Genomic DNA, 18,914 nt, shown 5'->3' with positions numbered 1-18,914 from the left:
GGTGGACAAGAATAAAGTGTAAGAACACTGGAAATGTAAGAAGGGCCCTAGCTTAGGAAGCTCTTAAAATGCCATGGGATGGTTTATTGGATCCTGGAGATGACAGGAAACCCTGGGCTCATTGAGCAGAGAAGGGAGTGAGGTGGCTAGACTTTGGCTTTAGAAAAGTCACATTGGCCACTGATTCTCAAGGTGAGGAGGTCAATTAGGCCATTGTGCAGGTGTCCAGGCTGGGGGAAGAGACTCAGCTCGATATGAAGGATGTGGTTGGAGCTATAAACAAGACTGGCCAGGGCTAAGCTACAGGGCAAGAATGCCCCACCTTCCACCACTCTCAACAAGCCATCCTTCATCTCAACACAAGACTTTTCTTTGGTGTGCTTGTTTTAGACATCACTGCTCAGATCAAACAACTTCTCTGATTTTCTTTTGGTTCAGGAGTCAGCTTCCAGCCCATCTTCCTGGCATTCGGGGCCTTGCCCAGCCTGCCGCCACCTCTGGTATGGGTCAGGTCCTTTCCCACCCCAATGCCATCTGTCAGACTGCTCCTCAGGCTTGGCCTCCTCTTTTCTCCTCTCCTGTTGAATACATGCCTATCTCAAAACTGTGAAGCCCTCCATGAAGCCCTTCCCTAACTCCCTTCAGGCCCATAGTATTCTAGGTTGGGTGACTCTTGAAGGTCCACCTCATAGAATGTTATGGTGTCTGGTTCCCTATGTCAGTATCTCAGCTCCATGGTGGAACTGTGAGTTCCTTGGGGACAGCAACTCTGTCCTGTTAATCTCAGTGTGTCTGCTGCCAAGAATAGTGCTCCGAATACTTAATAAGCAAGTACTTAATAAATCTTAACGTTGATGATTTTAAAAAAAAAACAAACAAATATTGCTTGGGGCAACTACAAGACCCTACGAAAACCTCTGACACCATCCTCAGTCAAGAGCCTCCTTCTTCTACCAGGGTAGGAAGCCTTTTGGCTGAGTTCAAATTTTACAGAACAAACTCTTTTATTAAGGAGATTTGTTATGTGAAGTTTGGACTCAGTCAAAGGGCCACACTTAAGGACCTAGAAGGCCACCGGTATCCTCAAGGCTGCAGAGTTCCCTCCATGTGAGATGTGTTCTCCTTCACTGGAGGTCTTCCAGCAAAAGCTGGGTGATCCTTTGTCACGAGTATCACAGAGAGGATTCATTTTCCACTGTGGATTAGACAAAATGGCCTCCTGATTTTTGTTCTGTAGTCAAGTCAGTGTGCATTTATTAAATGCTTGCTGTATGCCAGGTACTGTGCTAAGCACTGGAGATACAAAGACAAAAAATAAGCCCTGCTGTCAGGGAGCTCCCAGTCTAATGGGAGAGATGACATGTAAACAGCCAAATACAGGATAAACCGAGGAGAGTCTCAGAGGCAAATCATTGGGGGTTCAGAAGGGGCAGAGTCACTGGGGAGCTCAAAAGTGGGGAGTTACTAGGGGCTTAGAAGGGGAGTCACTGAGGGGTCGGAAGGAGCTTCTTGCAAAAAGTAAGGTTTGGACTAAGATATGAAGGAGAGCAGAGAAGCCAGGAGGCAGAGAATTCCAGACACAGAGAACAGGCCAAGAAAATGCCCAGCATTGGGCAAAGAGCCCCGTGTGTGAGGAGCAGCGAGGAAGCCTGTGTCACCAGGTTGTAGAGCATGGGAAGGTGCGTAGGGTGTAAGAAGACTAGGAGGGAAGGAAGGGGTCAAGGGGTAAAGGCATAAGAGCCAAACATGGCAGATAATCAGGAGTCCCTGGGACAGAGTGATGTGGTCAAACCTCTCTTTGGGGAGATCCCTTTGACAGCTGAGTGGGGGATGGCCTGGAGGAGGGAGAGAACTTCCAGCAGCTAGTGCAGTAGACCAAGCCTGACATGATAAGAGTCTGCCCCAGCCTGGTGGCAGAGAGGGGATGTAAAAACCACAGACCTTAGCAAGGAGCAGTCAAAGGTGATGCTTGAGTGTCCAGCACAGATAACAGTGGTGCTCTTGGCTGTAAGAGGGAAGCTGGGAAGAGGAGAGGGGTCAGAGTGAATCTGTAGGCCAGGGGGGCAGTGGACCAAAGTATCCAAGGCCAATGCCTGTCTGAGATAAAAAGGCCTTTTAGACATGCCCACTCCTCTCAACAAGCTGATGCTTTAACTGAGAAGAGGAAGTCAGAGAGACATCCCAAATGAGAAGGGAGGGCATGTGACTGGGTATACATGCTGAGGCACTCAGAACACATGGGGAAGCTTTCCCTGAGGAGGGCCCTTGGGTCATAGCCAATCACTGAGGATGAGATATGAGGCCAGAGAGGACAGGAGTTTGCTAGCCTGTGTCCCAGGCACCAAGGCGGGGGTGAATTCTGCACATTCCAGGGATAATCAGGAGATGGACCAGTCCCTCGATGGGAAGATGGGAAGGGGGAGCTGGTCTCTGAGCAGGAATCAGAGAAGTCTAGATTTTGTCCTGGGATAAGTGAAGAGCCTTTGTGAATGCTTAAGCAGTGGGTTGGAAAGTGAGAACTCAGGAAGAAAGGGGCCTTGTGAAGAGCACCCAGAGCAGCCCAGCATGAGGCAGCTGCCCCCTAGCTGGAAGAAGCACCGAAGGGCGGGTTCCAGAGAAAGCTGTCATGGCAGGTTCCAGAGAAAGCTGTCATGCCTGTCACCCCTGAGGTGCAGGCTTCAGACACCCTAAAGAGCCAACCTTTGCTGTGGCTTGGTGTTGTCTTGTTCTCTCTCCAGGTAACTTGGAGCAGGCAAATGAGGAACTGCGAGCAGTCATCAAGAAAATCTGGAAGAAAACCAGCATGAAGCTTCTTGACCAAGTTGTCCCTCCTGCTGGCGGTCAGTGTGATCAGTTTTCCACAACTCGATTGAGTTCTGTGTTAATTATCATGGGATCCAGGAAGACAGGGCTGGCAAAACACCAGGATGCCCATTGTTAGCATGGAAGCTATGAGTCAGAGCCAGCAGCCTTCCAAAGGGTGCATTGGGGCCTTTGGGAGGGATTGTTTTGGGAAAATGGCCTGGGGAAAGGGGAGGGACACTGATCTGGAAAGGAAATGAAGACCAGGTAGCTGGAAAGTTAGTTTTCTTTCTGGAAGATGAGCTAATGAGAGAGAGAATGAGAGTCAGAGAGATAAAGGGAGAGACAGAGAAAATAAGAGTAGATGGGGAGAGAGGAAGGCAAGACAGACAGAATGAGAGACAGAAGTGGACACAGAGAGAATGAGACACAAAGAAAATAAAAGACATGGGGAAGGGTAGTGAGAAAGAGACAGAAAGCTTTGCAAAGAAACAGCCATCACTTTTGTTCAGGAAGCTGAAAAATGTGTTTCTGTTTGCCCTTTTGCTTCTCGAGAAAGACAGACTGCTTTCAGAATTTAAAATAGTATTTTGGTAAATGTTCTTACCAAGAGCGAATGTCTTACCATTCATAGACAGATCATCCCCTTCAGTTTAGGACTCAAATCAAAACAGAGCTAACTGGCACGCTTTATTTCTTGTTGTTTGCTCTATAATAACTGACTAGGTCTTTTCTCATATTTATATATACATATATATTATACTGGATAGAGTGTATGTGTGTGTGTATATACATATATATATATATATGTGCATATATAAGATATGCTTCCATTTTATTTCCATGGCGCTCAGAGTCAGAACTAGGTGGTTATTTTTGACCTGCTTTTTTCAGTTTTAAAGGTGCAGGGTCTATTGCTGTAGGACCTCCCCCACACCAGCCCATTAGCCATCCCAGAAAGCCCCGCCCCGTGCACTCTCATCCCTGGTATTTCTTTAGCTGACCTCACTTTCAGAGTGTTGCTGGCTTGGCAGCTTGGAGGAGGCTAAGGCTCAGGGGTGGAAGCCAAGCGGTGTCTGCCCAGCCACACTCCCTGCAAAAGGGACCATCTTGGCCTCCGGATCTGCACCCCTGCATGAGGCTGGCCAGAAACTGTCTTTGAAGGGAGCCACTTATGCCTGGCACAGCTGCCAACTTAGAGCTGGGGAGAGCATCCCCCCAAAACAGAAAGGAAGGCAACACTCCCAACCTAAAAAGTCAGATTCTTCCCAGAACTGATGCTGCACATTTAAAACAACTTTCTTGGTTTTCATTTTGTCCATTCTGCTTCCCCCGAGTGCTCGCATGGCCTCGATGAACTGCTCTCTTTAATTGTGGTAACAATGTGCTTAGCTCTCTCTGCAGCCTCTGTTCCTCTCAAGTCTCAGTCTTTCCGAATATTCTGAAGCAATTCTGTTTTAGGGTGGTGGCATGGAATCAGTGTTATCTCTTGCCAACTTATTCCCCTCCCATGTTTTCTGCTGTCCAGATGCATGCGTCAGAATGGCCAGCTGGGCCTACACACAGACATTGCTCCCAGTCTTAGGTTTGCCCGGCCCTCTCTCCTAGAAGGACCCTTCACAGTAATGTTTCCCACACGTTAACCTTGTTCCATGTTAAACCCATTGCAAGTCACACAAGCCTCCCTTTACTTCTCGCTTCTGTTAATTTGACAGGAGCAGAAAAGTTCATAAAATTCGTTTGCCATTTAAACACTTCCATTTTCCCCCTTCTGTAGAAGGTTTGCCCAGAAGGGGGCCGTAAGGGTTAACTCCTTATTGACCAGATTAAGAATGCTAAAAGTCTTTGTTCTGCCATGAAGGATGTCTCCCCAAATAAGGGTTCAAGCTCTCCAGGAAGACTGCATATGAGAATGTGCCTGAGCCATGGCCAGCCATACACCTTTGACTTTGGCTCTTGATTTCCAAAGAGTTTTAGACAGAGGGAAGTAGAACACAGTGTTGCTGAGGTGGCCAGGGAGAAGATGGTTACAAATACATAGACTGCTTTCCTGTGACCCATAGGGATTCACATGGTCTTTGAGCTGACAGCAGATAGCCTCAGGGAGGAGCAATGAAGAGGTCTTGGGCCAAGATGGAAGCTGCAGGACCTTGAGAAAGCAGCTCTGGAGGATCATCTGGATAAACTGAGACCCATCCTGCCACTCCACTTTGGCTTCCCTCTTGGCCGTCTCTGGGGCAATGTGATTTTCTCTTCTGGTGCTCCATGATTATCCAGAGAGAATACATAGCCATGTGAGCATACATTGAGCATGCCATCTTATAGAAAGTGGTCTAGTGTTACTAGACTGAGGAGTAAGTGTGGGGAAGGAGGAAGAGGCATAAGGTGTAAAAAGACTGGAAACATGGGTAGGTGTGACTTTGAACACCAAACAGATTATTTTATATTTGATTTCAGAGGTAATAGGGAACCACAGGAGTTGAATGAGTAGGGGAGTGATGCAGTCAGACATGTGCTTTAGGACAATCACTTTGATACCTGAGGGGCGAATGGATTGGAGTGAGGAGAGACTTGAGGCAGGAATCCCAACCAGAAAGTTATTGCAAGAATCCAGGCATAAAAAAATCAGGGTCTATGCAAGATGGCTGGTAATGTCAGAGGAGATAAAGGGGGAATATACAAGAGATGTTATGAAGGTAGAGTTAACAAGACTCGGTAATGAATTGGATGTGGACAGTGAGACAGTGAGAATCGAGAATGACACCAGACTATGAGCCTGGATGACTGGGAAGATGATGGTGCCCTCACAGTAATAGGAAAAGTAAGAAGAGAGGGTTTTGGTGAAAAGATAGTAAATTCATGTTTTGATGTGTTGAATTTAAGATGTTTAGTGATGCTCAGTAGGCAGTTGAGGATGTGAAACTGGAGTTTAGGAAAGAGGGGAAGGCTGGACTGAGAATCATCAGCATAGAGATGACAACTGGACCCATTGGAGATGATGAGATCACTAAGGGAAATGGTACAGGGGGAGAAAAGAGGGCCCAGGACAGAGCCCTGGCGACCCCCACAGCTAGTGTGGATGAGCTGGATGAAGAGCCAGCAAAGGAGATGGAGAAGGGTCAGTCAGATAGATAGGAGGAGATCCAAGAAAAAGAGGCCTTCTGAAAATTCAGAGAGAAAAGGTCACAAAGGTTAGGGATTGTAAAGAGGCCATCAAACTTGTCAATGAGGAGATCATTTGTGACTCTGAAGAAACCAGTTCTGGGTAAAAGATGAGGTCAGAAACCAGGCTGCAGAGTATAGAAGAGAGGAAGAGAAGAGGACGTGGAGGTCTTGTGATTGTAATGGCCTTTTAGATTTAGCCACAAAGAGAGGAGAGGAGATGACAGCCAGTGGGGAGGGGCAGATAAGTGATGAGTTTTTGAGGATGAAGGAAATGGGAGGATATTTGTAGGTAGGAGAGAAGCAGCCAATAGGCAGGGAGAAATTGAAGATCAGTGGGAAGCTAAAGGCAACAAAAGCTCTTCAGCTGTGTGGCCTGGGGTTAGATATGCATTTAGAAGGGTTTGCCCTGTAAGGAAAAGGATTGAGAGAGGAGAGGGTGGCCTCTGAGTAATGAGGTGAGGAAGAGGGGGGAATTTCTTCAGTGAAGTTTGAGGCCAAGGTCTCAGCTGAGGAAGGTAGAGGAGGAGAGAACCAGGAGAGGTTTGAGGAGAGATGGAAAGGTCTGGAAAAACTGCTATTGTGAATGGGTTAGTGAATCAGAGATGTGTCAAATGGTGAGATTAGGAATCAGTGAAGAGGACATGTTATTTTGGACATTTGGAATTTAAGGTATCTATGGCACCTCCAGTTTGAGATTCAAGACTTGAGGCTGGATACAGATTTGAGAATCGTCTGTTTAGAAATGGTAATTAAATCCATGGAAACTAATGAGATTGCTGAGCAAAATGATATAGAGGGAACAGAGAAGAGATCATAGCCTTGGGGAGATAGCGATAGTTAGGGGAAACTACTTGCCTGAAGATTCAATAAAAGAGCCTGGGGAGGAACAGTCACAGAAGTAGGAGGGAGAATCATGAAGAACTGTGCTGGGAGAAAAGAGTTAGGTTTGGAGTGAGGAGAAGATGTTGATGGACACAGTGTCAAAGGCTGCGGAGAAGAAGACTGCGAAGAGGCCGTTGGATTTGTCAGTAACAAGAACATGGATGACTTTGGACAGAGATTCAGGTCAGGCTCTTTCCACACATACCCTTTGAACTCTGTTGAAGGTCTCCTGGTTTGAGCAGCATCTCAAACTGCTCCTCTCCCATCTTTATCAGTGGCCTAAGTTCTTAATGTGATTTGTAGCTTCAGGGGGCATCTGGTTACATATTTCACTCCCATTCTGTCTCAAAGTTCATAAAGCCATTTTCATATACTTTAAAACCACAGCAATGCACAAGGACCAGTCATGGAAAAGGGAAAAAATAGTTCTAGCTGAGATACTATATGATTTGAAGTTACTAGTGAAAATTCTTATAAACTAGCTCAGATGTCCTCTTAAATTGTGAAAATGGCACAAAGTCCTACATGCAGTGAAAGGCTGGGTTTACTTCTCAGCATCATTGGAAGCAATGAAATTTGGAGCAGATAGAGTTGAATGTTGAATAAAGCATGCACCAGCTCTCCAAAACCAGGGTACATGGAGACAGAGAGCTTTATCTGCCGTATACAACTACAGCCCTGGTGTCTCTGGCTTAACTAGGCAATTTCCTTGTCATTGCTGCAGAGGGTCACAGGTACTTAGCACAGAGCTTGGCATTTAATTAAGTTCTTAAGAAATGTTTGTGGCCTTTCTACTAGAATGTATGTAAAAATGAATTGATTGGCTTCTCATCTTCTGTGTCACTGGATGCTCTGGCAGAAAGCACAAGGAATCACAGGCCTTTCCCAGAGGAGACAAGCTCCTTTTTCCTGGTTTTGGTGCACTCTCTGAACTCATTGATACCTCCTGCCATCATCTCCTTCTCATTGTGAATGAGGGGCTCCCTTCATTGGTGCAGATTGTAGCCTTCCCTGTGTAACTCTTGTCTTGACAGAGTATCTACTCAGCACTTCCGTGTGCTTTCTTCCTTTAGGTCCTTTATCAAGCATTTTGTGAATACCAGGGGTGCCCTTTTATCCTTTGTTCTTGCTGCACAACTGATCATTCATTTCCAGCATATCTTTGTGGTCACAACTTGCTTGCAAATTGATAATGCCCAGGCCTTCTTATAACCACCATTCATCTCTATTACCTTTTGAGTGCCCACAAATTTGTTTTTGTTTTTGAAGACTGTGGTGTTCCGTGATGACATCACCAGAAGACTGTTGGTGTGAGACAGGTGGGGTTTCAGGTCAGGGAGACATCTTGTACCTTGGGTTCATTTTAATAATAGTAATAATCATCAAAGCTCACATTTATCATAACAGTGACAGCGTCATGTAGTGGAGAGAGAGCAGGCCCTGGTGCTAGAAAGATCTAAGTTCATGTCCCACCCCAGCGCCTCTAGCTGTGTGATCCTTGGCAAGTCATTTCATGCCCAAGTGACATCTCTGCTGCTCCAAGTTGTGGAGCAAATGACAGTCTGCACTGGGAGTGGGAGTTTCCTACCTGGGATTTCTCTGGGCCAATGAAGTCACAAGCTTGAAGCAAAAGAAGTGACAATAATAGTGAAAGCTCCTCCTCATGCACTGAGCTCCACTGCTCATCCCAGCAACCCCAAGAAGAATGTGCTCTTGTTAGCACATTTTTCTGAATGAGGAAACCCAGGCTGAGTACCTGAGTGATGGCCTGGCAGTCACAGCGTTGACTCACAGGTTTTGAGGCAAGATTCCAACCCAAGTCTTCCTGACTCCAAGTCTCAGCTTCTTTCTACAGCTTCTGTCACTCCCTCACCACCAAAGGAATTTCCCACATGCCATCCAGACTCTTGTTTGGTTCTGGGCTGACCTCAGCGTCCATCAGGGAGGTCACCCCAGCCTGGCGCACTGATGGAGTTACTCAGCAAAGGGCCCGACAGGCTGACTAGTCAGCATTCTCTACTCATGTATTGGTTCCTGTTGGGATTGGGGGGACCTCTCCCTTTGGAGTAGTGGTGGATTTCACTGGAGAAGTCTTGTTCTCTTGAGCTTCATGCACTCGGTGTCATATCTATAAATGAGAGGATCTGGAGGGCCTCACTGTCTATCCATAACAGGGTTCTTATCCTTCCTTGTGTTCCCTAGATACAGCTAGGGGATACAGTGGATAGAGGCCACATTGGAATATGGGTCTTCCTGACTCCAGGCCCAGTACAAGAGCATTGGGCCTAGAGTCAGGAAGACCCAAGTTCAAATCCAGCCTCTGACACTTACTAGTTAATGTGAATCTGATCAAGTCACTTAATCACTGTCTGCCACAGTTTCCAGATCTGTAAATTGGGGGGAAATGGTAACACCTTCCTCCTAGGTTGTAAGAAACAAATGAGATAATATTTATAAAGAGTTTAGCAGTCTTGGAGTGTTATGTAAATGCTGGCTGCTGTGTTATTAAAACTATTCTTATTGAGCCCTTATTAGGAGGTTTTTTAAAAAATTGAAGAAAATGCTGTTTCATTTGGTGGCTAGTGAAAATACAGATGTAATTTTTCCCCATCCAAGTTTATAGACCCCTGAAATCTGTCCACTGATAGATTGGAGATTCTTGGAGCCCAGATTAAGAGCCCCTTCTCTCCACAGAATCTGATTCCCTTCCAGTTAGACTCATGATAGTAGAGAGAGCATTGGGCCAAGGGTCAGGAAGTTCTGGCTTCAAATTCAGCCTCAGAACCTACTCACTGTGTGACTCTAGGCAAGTCACTTAACCCTGTTTGCCTCAGTTTCTTCATCTGTAAAATGGAGATAACAGTATCTGCCTTCCAGGGTCGTGGTGATCCACTGAGAATGACATGAAATCCCTGTACAGGGCTCAGCAGAGCGCCTGCCCCAGAGTAGGCAGCGTGTAAGTGTGAGCTACTCTGTGGAGTAGGAGTGGGAGTAGGAGTGGTAGGAATAGTAGTGCACATCTTCCTGTGGGGTCACTGGAGAAGCGATATCTGTGTTTGCATCTACCAAAGAATGGTCTGTGATCTTAACACATGCAGGAAAGCCGCCTCCTTGGAGAAGTGCCTTCCAGGGCGTGTTTGCCTCTTCTGAGCCTGGTGGTTTTTGACAGTGGTGAGCTGTAATTAGGAATAAGAGAGTAAGTCAGTTGTATTTGGGCAATGTCCTTAAATGACCCCAGAGCTTCTCTTTGCCGCCCTCTCTGCCCAGTGAGCTCTCCTATTTACCATCCCTGTTTGCCACTTATGAGAATGTCAAGATGCAAACTGTGTAGAAAATCCTTCATGGCAGCCTGCATCTTCCCTTCTGATACTTTCACGCAGTGTGCCCTTGGTGGCTGTGGAAAGGTGGGCAGGTGGCCAGGTGTGTGTCCTCTCAGCATTGCTTTTTCAGTTACACCACCTGGTTTTTCAGTCTTGAAAACTGGCCTGGCGCACCTTCAGCTTCTTCTGGGCAGGCCTGGTTTAGTCATTTTTCCTTAGGTGCATTTTCATTTCTTCATGTTATAGGATAGCTCAGTGAATAGTTAAATGAATTCTAGAATTCTTTCTTACAAGAGAAAACAAAGTCAGTCAAAAATCCCCTCCCTGCCTTGTATCTCTTACTTGTCCCATATTGTTTTTGCTCTAAAGGAGAACTAGAAGTTTCTATAGTTGACTGAAATCCAAACCTCACATCTTTCCCTCCTTGCCTGCCGCATCCAGATCTGTGCTTCAGTTCAGCAGACAGCCCAGAGCACTGTTCTAGGCACTGAAGAAGACACAAAAATAAATACAACATGACTTCTACACTAAGGGAGCTTACAGGCTTGTAAGGAGGGTATGGCAGAGACCCAAATAACCATGCCACCAAATGGAGCTCGGGTTCCAGAGAGAGAACAGAGTGCCAGCCCAGCCCTTCTGCTCCCCACATCTTTGCTTCTCTCTCCTAACTTTCTCTCCTGTCTTGCTAGGGCTTTGTTTTTTTAAATTCTTAATTACTTCTGCTGGAGTCTAGCCAACCACTGTGCTCATCTTCCGAGGCCAAAAGGCCATAAAGTACTAACAGCTGGCATTTACAGAACACTCTAAAACTTGCAAAGTACTTTACCACCTTGTCTATTTTGACATAAGAGAATGATTTTTGAATTGTGCTCTCCAGAGATCCAGGCATGACTCTGCTGCTTGGGAACCTGGATTCTACTGAGAAAAATATGGTTCCCTAATATGATTCTGGCCCCCTCTGTCTAGGAGAGCCTCAGCAATCATCCACCTGACAATGGCCTGAAAATGAATCCTGCCCTTGCCCCAGTTCCACGTTGACTAATTCAGGAGTAAAATAAAATTCTAGCCTCTACAAAGAGCACAGGTCTTAGACGAGAGAGTTCTCTTGAAGTTAATCAGTGGTCTCTGAAAAGATTGGGAGCTTCAACTCTGCTCCTTTCAAAAATGTCCTAGAGTCCTGCCTTGTTCCATATCATAGGGAGACTCCCTGGGTCAGGTAGCAGTTGGTGAGCATGTCCAGATGGTTAGGCAGAGGGCTTCAACCTCAGCATGGGTCATGTGGTTGTGGGGAGACATATGGAAATCTCATTCTGCTCTGCAGATTGCAACCGGGACACAAATCAGATGAGGGAATGCATATAACCCCCTTTCTCAAGAGAGAAACTTTTAACCAAAAATGAAGGCTTCAAGTATAATCATAAGGGCTGGAGGCAGCCCTAGAGAGTCAGGGCCACCAAAGCTATAGCTTCTAAGAAGTGAATGCCTGCCTGTTTTTAAAACCTGCTTGTGTTGTGCACCCAGATGAGGCATCTCTGGGCCACCTCAACCTGGTACATGGTAGCAGGTTTTGTACAGAATGTTAGTCGGGACGCTGAGCACAGGTGGGTCGTAAGGTCAGGGATCATAAATTTAGAGCTGGAAGGGGCCTTGGGGGTCAACTAGTTCAGTCCTCCTTTTGTGGAACAGGAAGGTGAGGCTGAGAGACCGGGTGAGGCTGCCTGCCTCAGGTTACACAGAGAGGTAAAAGGCAAAAGCAGAATTTGAACTCTGGTCCCTCTGACTTCAAACCCAGTAATCTCTGCATTGCACTTTGCTCTCTCCCATTGGGGTATTTATTTCTTCCCATAAATCTGTTTCAAGGTTTATTTTTCTATTTTAAATGTTCAGTTCAATTGAACAAATATTCCTTAGCAATCCACTAGAAGATCCCACCTCTAAAGCTTACCACCTCTGCAACTTTGGGCAAGTCCCTTAAACTCAGTTTCCTCATCTGTAAAATGAGGCTCAATATTCCTTCCACCCCAAGAGTTAGGATCATGTACAATAAAAAATAGTCCCTGCCCTTCAGGTGCTTCCGTTCTATGGTATTGTGTTACACAGAGTTTATCCTTATGATGCCCATGCTTCAATTCACATTCAAAGCCTAGTGTTGTCATTTGGCCATCCTCCCCCACTCACTCTTGAACCCTTGCAGCATGGTCCTTTCACTCTGTGGTAGGTCACGGCTCCATTCTGCCTCATGCATCACCTACGACATTGCCAGCCAAGTTCTGATTGCAAACTCTATGTGGGGAGCATGGCTCCATTTCTGGGCTAGCTGGAGCTCTCACTGCCCATCCGACATGGAGGTCCTTGGGAGAGAGGAAGCATCCCTGGCACGTGCCAGGATCCCTCAGAGTCACTTTGCTGAACCTAACCACATTTGTAGGCTTTCTCTCCACCTCTCAGTGGTCGACGCTTTCCTCTTGTGGCACTGAGATTTGGGTGGGCAATTGCAGCCAAGGTTCCTTGTAATTACACATGTAAATCCCTGTGCGCTGAGGCGAAAATGTGGCCCACTGATCCCCTCCTGTTTTCCCTTTTATTTTTTTACTTTAAGAAAATAACCCAGACAGCATTTCACAGTTTTTACTAATATGCTGCCTCCGTTAACATCATAAAAATCTTGTTTCCTGCTCGTTCACTGAAATGACTCTCACTTGGAGCCCCAACTGCTTTGCTGAGCCCGCTTGATGCTAGTTAGTGCCCTGGGTTGGGTGCTCAGGCCCGTCCCCGCCCGTTGCCCCTCAGCCAGGTGTGCGTGTTGAGGCTTTTGGTCCACATGTGCTGACTCGGGAGAGCTCTGTCTGGTCTGTCCATCTAGATGATGAGGTAACCGTGGGGAAGTTCTATGCCACTTTCCTGATACAGGACTACTTTAGGAAATTCAAGAAACGCAAAGAACAAGGCCTGGTGGGAAAGTACCCTGCGAAGAACACCACGATTGCTCTACAGGTGAATTGGCTTTTTTTCCCCCTTTTCCCACTAACCACTTTGCAAGCTTCTCCGAAGCACCAGGTAGCTGACCGTTCACGATCAGCAGAGATACTGAGCGGATGGACACTGCCATGGTCCAGGGATAGCCATTTCGGGCATGCAGGTGAGTGGTGCCGTCCTCTTCCTTTGTTGCTTGTGGCCATCCCAGCTGCCCAGTCCACAAATTCACTGCAGCTGCAGGAGACCAGTCCATAAGCTCTCATTAAGCTGTCATGAGAATGTCACGGGAGGGATCGAGGTGTGGGCTGTGGGGCGGGAGCTGCCCTTCCATTCCGCTGCCTTGGCGCTTCTATGAGAGAGCTTTCTCCCAGAGAGGTGGCCACTCCCAGGGGCTCATAGTGGCTGCCAGAAGGTCAACTCTAAATCTGACTAGGTGTTTTCCCTTTATTCGTTTGTTTGGTTTATGGTACATTCCAGTAACATCCATCACCTCTCTGTGTGTACTCTGTGTGTGTGTCTATCTGTATGTGTATGCCCAATCTGGATGGGACTGAGACTGGCAGCGATGCTGTGGCTCAAGTGTGAGCCCAGGTCCCTGAGGAGTGTGTGAATTCCACAGTGTCTTGGCACTCCTCTGGCTCCCTGCCCTTAGAGGGGGCTCAGTGCCACCCTCATAGGCTTGCTGGCTGAATATCAGGCAAGAGCATTTGGAGATGGTGGATTGGAGGCAGGTGGGCAGGTGAGAAAGGAGGTAGATGGAGGCCATGTTGGCACCAAGGAGAATACCCTTCTGCTTCTGCTGCCAGGTTGGCGGGTTTTAGGGACTGTCCAGCTAGCTCCCAGCCTGTCTCATCCCAAGTAATGAGAGAATGTATCAGTTCCTTGGAAGGTGGCACAGAGAAACATTTCCTCTTTGTTCAATCACATCTGAATTTTTCACAATAGCCTTTTGGCAGAATGTTTAGCTTCTTGATAATCTTTAAAGGCATTTAGATTTCTCCAGGAATCCTGGGGTTCTTTTTTATTTATGCTTTTATAGGGAGAAAGAGAAGGAAAGTGAGTGTGTGGGGGTGTGTTTGGGTGTGGTTGTGTGACTGCACCATTGTCTCAGTTGGGGAAAGGAAGGTCAAATGTTCCATAAGAGGGAAGAGAATTTAATTCAGCTGAAGCTTGCAGCACAGAAGGCGACTCTGTTTCCTTCTTTAATGTGTTTGCCAGGTGAATCAGAATCCTCCTTCACCATAGCCTTGACCTAACTGTGTGGGATTGTCACCGGGAATCTTGTACCCCTTGTAGAAGGCCTGCTCCCTCCCTCCTCCCGTCTCCAGCCCTAGGGGAGAGAACACACGCACTCCAGAGGACCCAGAGAGGCATCAGGGGCCGTGTAGTCCATCAGCCTCATTAGGGATCTGTGCAAGGTCACTCCAGTGAGTGAACGAGACAGGAGTGGAATCCTCGATCTTCTGGGTTTTTTGTACACACCATGCTGCTTCCTGAGAACAACAGTCAGTCAGTAAATGTGGATTTTCTGTGCCAGGCACTGGGCTTGGCATTTGCAATGCAAAGATAGGCAAAAGACAATCACTGACCTTCAGGAGCTTCCAACCTAATAGAGGAAGCTGTCACAGAAAGGGGCCGAGAAGAGGGAAGGGATGAAATCCTGCAGCAGGTTAGGAGGGCCCTCTCTGGGAGGGGCTCTTGGAAGCCCAGGGGAGGGCTGGAGGAGTCCCAGGGACAGGAGCCACAGAGTTTGGAAAACTGTCAGGGCACTTAACACTGAGGGAGAATGATGTTTGGAACTTGACCAAAGTATCTAGTCTGTGGTTTTTACCCATCAGGAAAAGAAGGGGAAAAAAATCTTCCATTTACCATGTGTTTGATTATAGGTAGAATGATGTACTTTTTTAGTATTCTTAGGAACTTGGCAAATATCCACCAACTTACATACTTCCCTGTAGAAAGAACAGAAATTGAGCACTTGTCTGGTGGGAGTTTCCTGTTCCTAAACTCATTTGGACAGGAGAGTGGTTCTGAAGGGGCCTCTCCAAGCTCTAGCCCTTTACCCTCTAGAAAGGACCCGGAGTCAGTCCTGGATTGAGAGGGTCAGTGAGAGTGGGAGCATCACCGCTTATGGGCCTTCTGGAGGGGTCCAGCGTGGTGAGATCCGAATGTTGGCTCACCAGAAAGAGTAAAACCTTTGGAGTTGACTTTTGTTCTTGTAACACAGATGATTGGAACAGAAAATGACAGATCAAAGAAAACAGTTTCCCAGTTGGTGTTATATTAACAATAGCTAACATGTATGTAGTCGAGGTTTGTAAAGCATTTTATATCATTTATGTCATTGGTGCATCGTTGTAACAGCCCTGTCATGTGGGCATTATCCATATTTAGTCAGCATTTGCTACGTGACGCACCCTGTCCCTAGAGCTGGGATTAAAAACACAAACAAGCCAGAGGAGGGAACTGAGGCCTCCTTGTCTGGGCCTTTGTGGTTAGCCAGCTTTAGCTGCACATCCTCAGTTCTCACATGCCTTGCTGCTTCGTCCCATTGCAACTCATGCCCTGTCGGCCTCAGGCCTCAGCCATTCCCACCATGTGCCTTCTCCATGCTTACTCATGAAAATCACGTAGCAAAGCTACTGAGTCCTCGGCAGACGCTAGTGACTCTCTTGAGGTGTCTTCCTTTCAGGATGCTCTCTGTCCTTGGAGTCCCCAGAGCGGCTCTTCCCAGACCTCTTCTCTCCTTGCATTTCCCATGCTTCTGCCTCCCTTAGCCTCATGGCCGGCAGAGAACCTTCCCTCTTCTCTCCTGACTTCCAGACCACACAAACCCTCTTCTCTCTTCTTTGCTCTAGTCTGTGACAGAGAAATAGCTCTCTTGTCATCCATGAGGTTAGCCTCTCAATCTCTCAATTAGCTTCCTATAAATTTTATTCTTTCTGCTCAGGTCTCCTCCTCATCCCTAAAAAGCCTCACTTGCTCCAACTCTGTCCTCTAACGGTCTCCCTCCAGCTCCTCCCTTTCTGAGCCAAACTGCCAGATAAAGAAGTCTACACTCATCCCCTACATTTCTCATCCTTTGGTTCCTTTCTCAGCCCCTGTTCACCTGGCTTCTGACTCTCTTACTCAACTGAAATGACTTTCTCCAAGTTTATTAGTGAGTCATTAATTGTTAAATCTGTTAACCTCTTCTCAATCCTCTTGACCTTTGTGCAATATTTCTTACTGTTGCTCAGCCCCTCCTTTTAGCTGCCATCTCCTCCCTGAGTTTTTTTGCTAGTGCTATTTCTTGGTTTTCTTCCTACCTTTCTGACTGCTCCTTCTCAGTCTCCTTTGAACAGTCTCTCTCTCTCTCTCTCTCTCTCTCTCTCTCTCTCTCTCTCTCTCTCTCTCTCTCTCTCTCTCTCTCTCTCTTTCTTTCTCTTTCTCTGTGCCTTCTCTTTTCAATTTTCTTAATATATCTTATTTTTTCCCCCAATTACATGTTAAAACAGTTTTTAACATTTTTTAAAAAATGCTTTAAGTTCCACATTCTGTTCCTCTCCCCTCCCCCTCCCTAAGATAGTAGGCAGTCAGATATAGGTTATACATGTGCAATCATGTAAAACATTTCCACATTATCATTTTGTACAAGAAGACCCAAATAAAAGAAAAAGAATGAAAGTGAAAAAATAGCTTGCTTCTGTCTGTATTCAAACAATAGCAGTTTTATCTCTGGAGGTGGCTTGTGGGCTTCATCAGTAGTCCTTTGAGATTGTCTTGGCTCATTGCATTTCTGAGAATAGCTAAGCCATTCACAGTTGATTATTGTTACAACGTTGCTATTACTGTTACAATGTTGCTGTTACCGTGTACAATGTTCCCTGGTTCTGCTCACTTCACTTTGCATCAGTTCATGTAAGTCTTTCCAGGTTTTCTGAAATCATCCTGCTTGTCATTTCTAATAGCACAGTAGTATTCCATCAAAATGCTGTGCCACAACTTGTTCAGCCATTCCACAAATGATGAGCCCCCCTTTTATTTCTGATTCTTAGCCAACACAAAAAGAGCTGCTATAAATATTTTTGTACAAATATTTTTTTTGTCTTCAAGACATAGACCTAGTGGTGGCATTGCTGGATCAAAGGGTATGCACACTTTTATAGTCCAATTGCTCTCCAGAATGGTTGGATCAGCTCACAGCTCCACCAACAGTACCTTAGTGTCCCAGTTTTCCCACATCTCCTCCAACATCTGTTTTGTCTTATTAGCCAATAGGTGGGAGGTGGTACCTCAGAGTTGTTTTAATTTGCATTTCTCTAATCAGTAATGATTTAGAGTATTTTATATGACCAGATACCTTTAATTTTTGTTGTCTAAAAACTGCCTATTTATAACCTTTGACCATTTATCAATTGGGAAATGATTTCTATTTTTATAAATTTGACTCAGTTCTTTGTATATATGAGAAATGAAGCCTTTATTGGAGATACTTGCTGTAAAATTTTTCCCCACATTTCTGCTTTCCTTTTAATTGTGGTTGCATGGGTTTTGTTTGTGCAAAGACTTTTTAATTCTATATAATCAAAAATCATCTATTTTACATTTTTTAATGCTCTCTCAATTTTTTTTTTTTGGTCCTAAATTCTTCCCATATTCATGTATCTAACAAATAAACTATCCCATGCTCTCCTGATATGCTTATGGTATCACCCTTTGTATGTAAATTGTGTACCCATTTTGACCTTATCTTAGCATACAATGTTGGGTGTTGGTCTATACCTAGTTTCTGCCATACTGTTTGCTAGTTTTCCCAGGAGTTTTTGTCATATAATAAGTTTTTGTTCCAAAAGCTTGAATCTTTGGTTTTATCATATACTAGATTACTATGGTCATTTACTATAATGTAATGTGTAACTAATCTGTTCCACTGAGCCACCACTCTATTTCTTAGCCAGTTCCAGATTGTTTCAATAATTACCATTTTATAATACAGCTTGAGATCTTATGTAACTCAACCATCTTCCTTCACATGTTTTTATTCATTCCCTGTATATCCTTGCCCTTTTGTTCTTCCGGATGAATTTTGTTATTATTTTTTCTAGCTCTATGAAATATTTTTTTAAGTTTGATTGGCATGGCGCTGAATAAATAGATTAATTTAGGTAGAATTGTCATTTTTATTATATTGGCTTGGCCTACCTTTGAACAATTAATATTTACCAATTGTTTAGATCTGACGTTATTTGTGTGAAAAGTGTTTTACAGTTGTACTCCTAGGTTTGTCTTGGCAGATACACTCACATGTGTTTTATATTGTCTACAGTTATTTTCCATACTCTCTCCTAAACATAAACTCAGCTCCTCTGAGTTCAGTGAACATTTCCATGCAGAGATGGCTCTCATCAGGTGATCCAGTCCTGCTCTTTCTCCTAAGCTCTAGTCCCACACTCTCAGTTGCTTCTTGGACAGTTAGATGTTAGGTGCCCTTTCTGCATCACAAACTCAGCCTATTCAAAACAGAATGCATTATGCGCGCACACGCGTGCACGCACACACTCACACACACACACACACACACACACACCTTTAAATCTTATTTCTATTGAGGGTACCACTATCCTTTCACCCATTCAGATTCTCAACCCTTAAGTTTTCCTTAACTCTTCCCTTGCCCTTATTCCCCACACCAAAGAGGTGTCAAGTCTCATAGATTCTCCCTTTATGGCATCTTTCATGGTCACTTAAGTTCAGAGCCTCACTTATCTTCCACCTAGACTATTGAGG

At 45.5% G+C, this 18,914-nt stretch overlaps 1 protein-coding gene across 12 annotated transcripts in view; it reads left to right on the top strand.

Moving 5' to 3' along the window:
• The window catches only part of CACNA1D (calcium voltage-gated channel subunit alpha1 D), a 351,834-nt gene that overhangs the window by 305,678 nt on the left and 27,242 nt on the right, over positions 1-18,914 (top strand). For all 12 annotated transcript variants that reach the window (XM_072599051.1, XM_072599049.1, XM_072599046.1 and 9 more), the window contains 2 exons: positions 2,739-2,840; positions 13,033-13,163. In XM_072599051.1, coding sequence (XP_072455152.1) covers positions 2,739-2,840; positions 13,033-13,163 — 233 coding nt within the window. The remainder of the gene's footprint in view (positions 1-2,738; positions 2,841-13,032; positions 13,164-18,914) is intronic.

This window comes from Notamacropus eugenii, chromosome 3 (genome assembly GCF_028372415.1).
Source record: "Notamacropus eugenii isolate mMacEug1 chromosome 3, mMacEug1.pri_v2, whole genome shotgun sequence".
In the NCBI taxonomy this organism is placed as follows: Eukaryota; Metazoa; Chordata; class Mammalia; order Diprotodontia; family Macropodidae; genus Notamacropus; species Notamacropus eugenii.
This window is presented reverse-complemented; position numbering and strand designations above follow the sequence as displayed.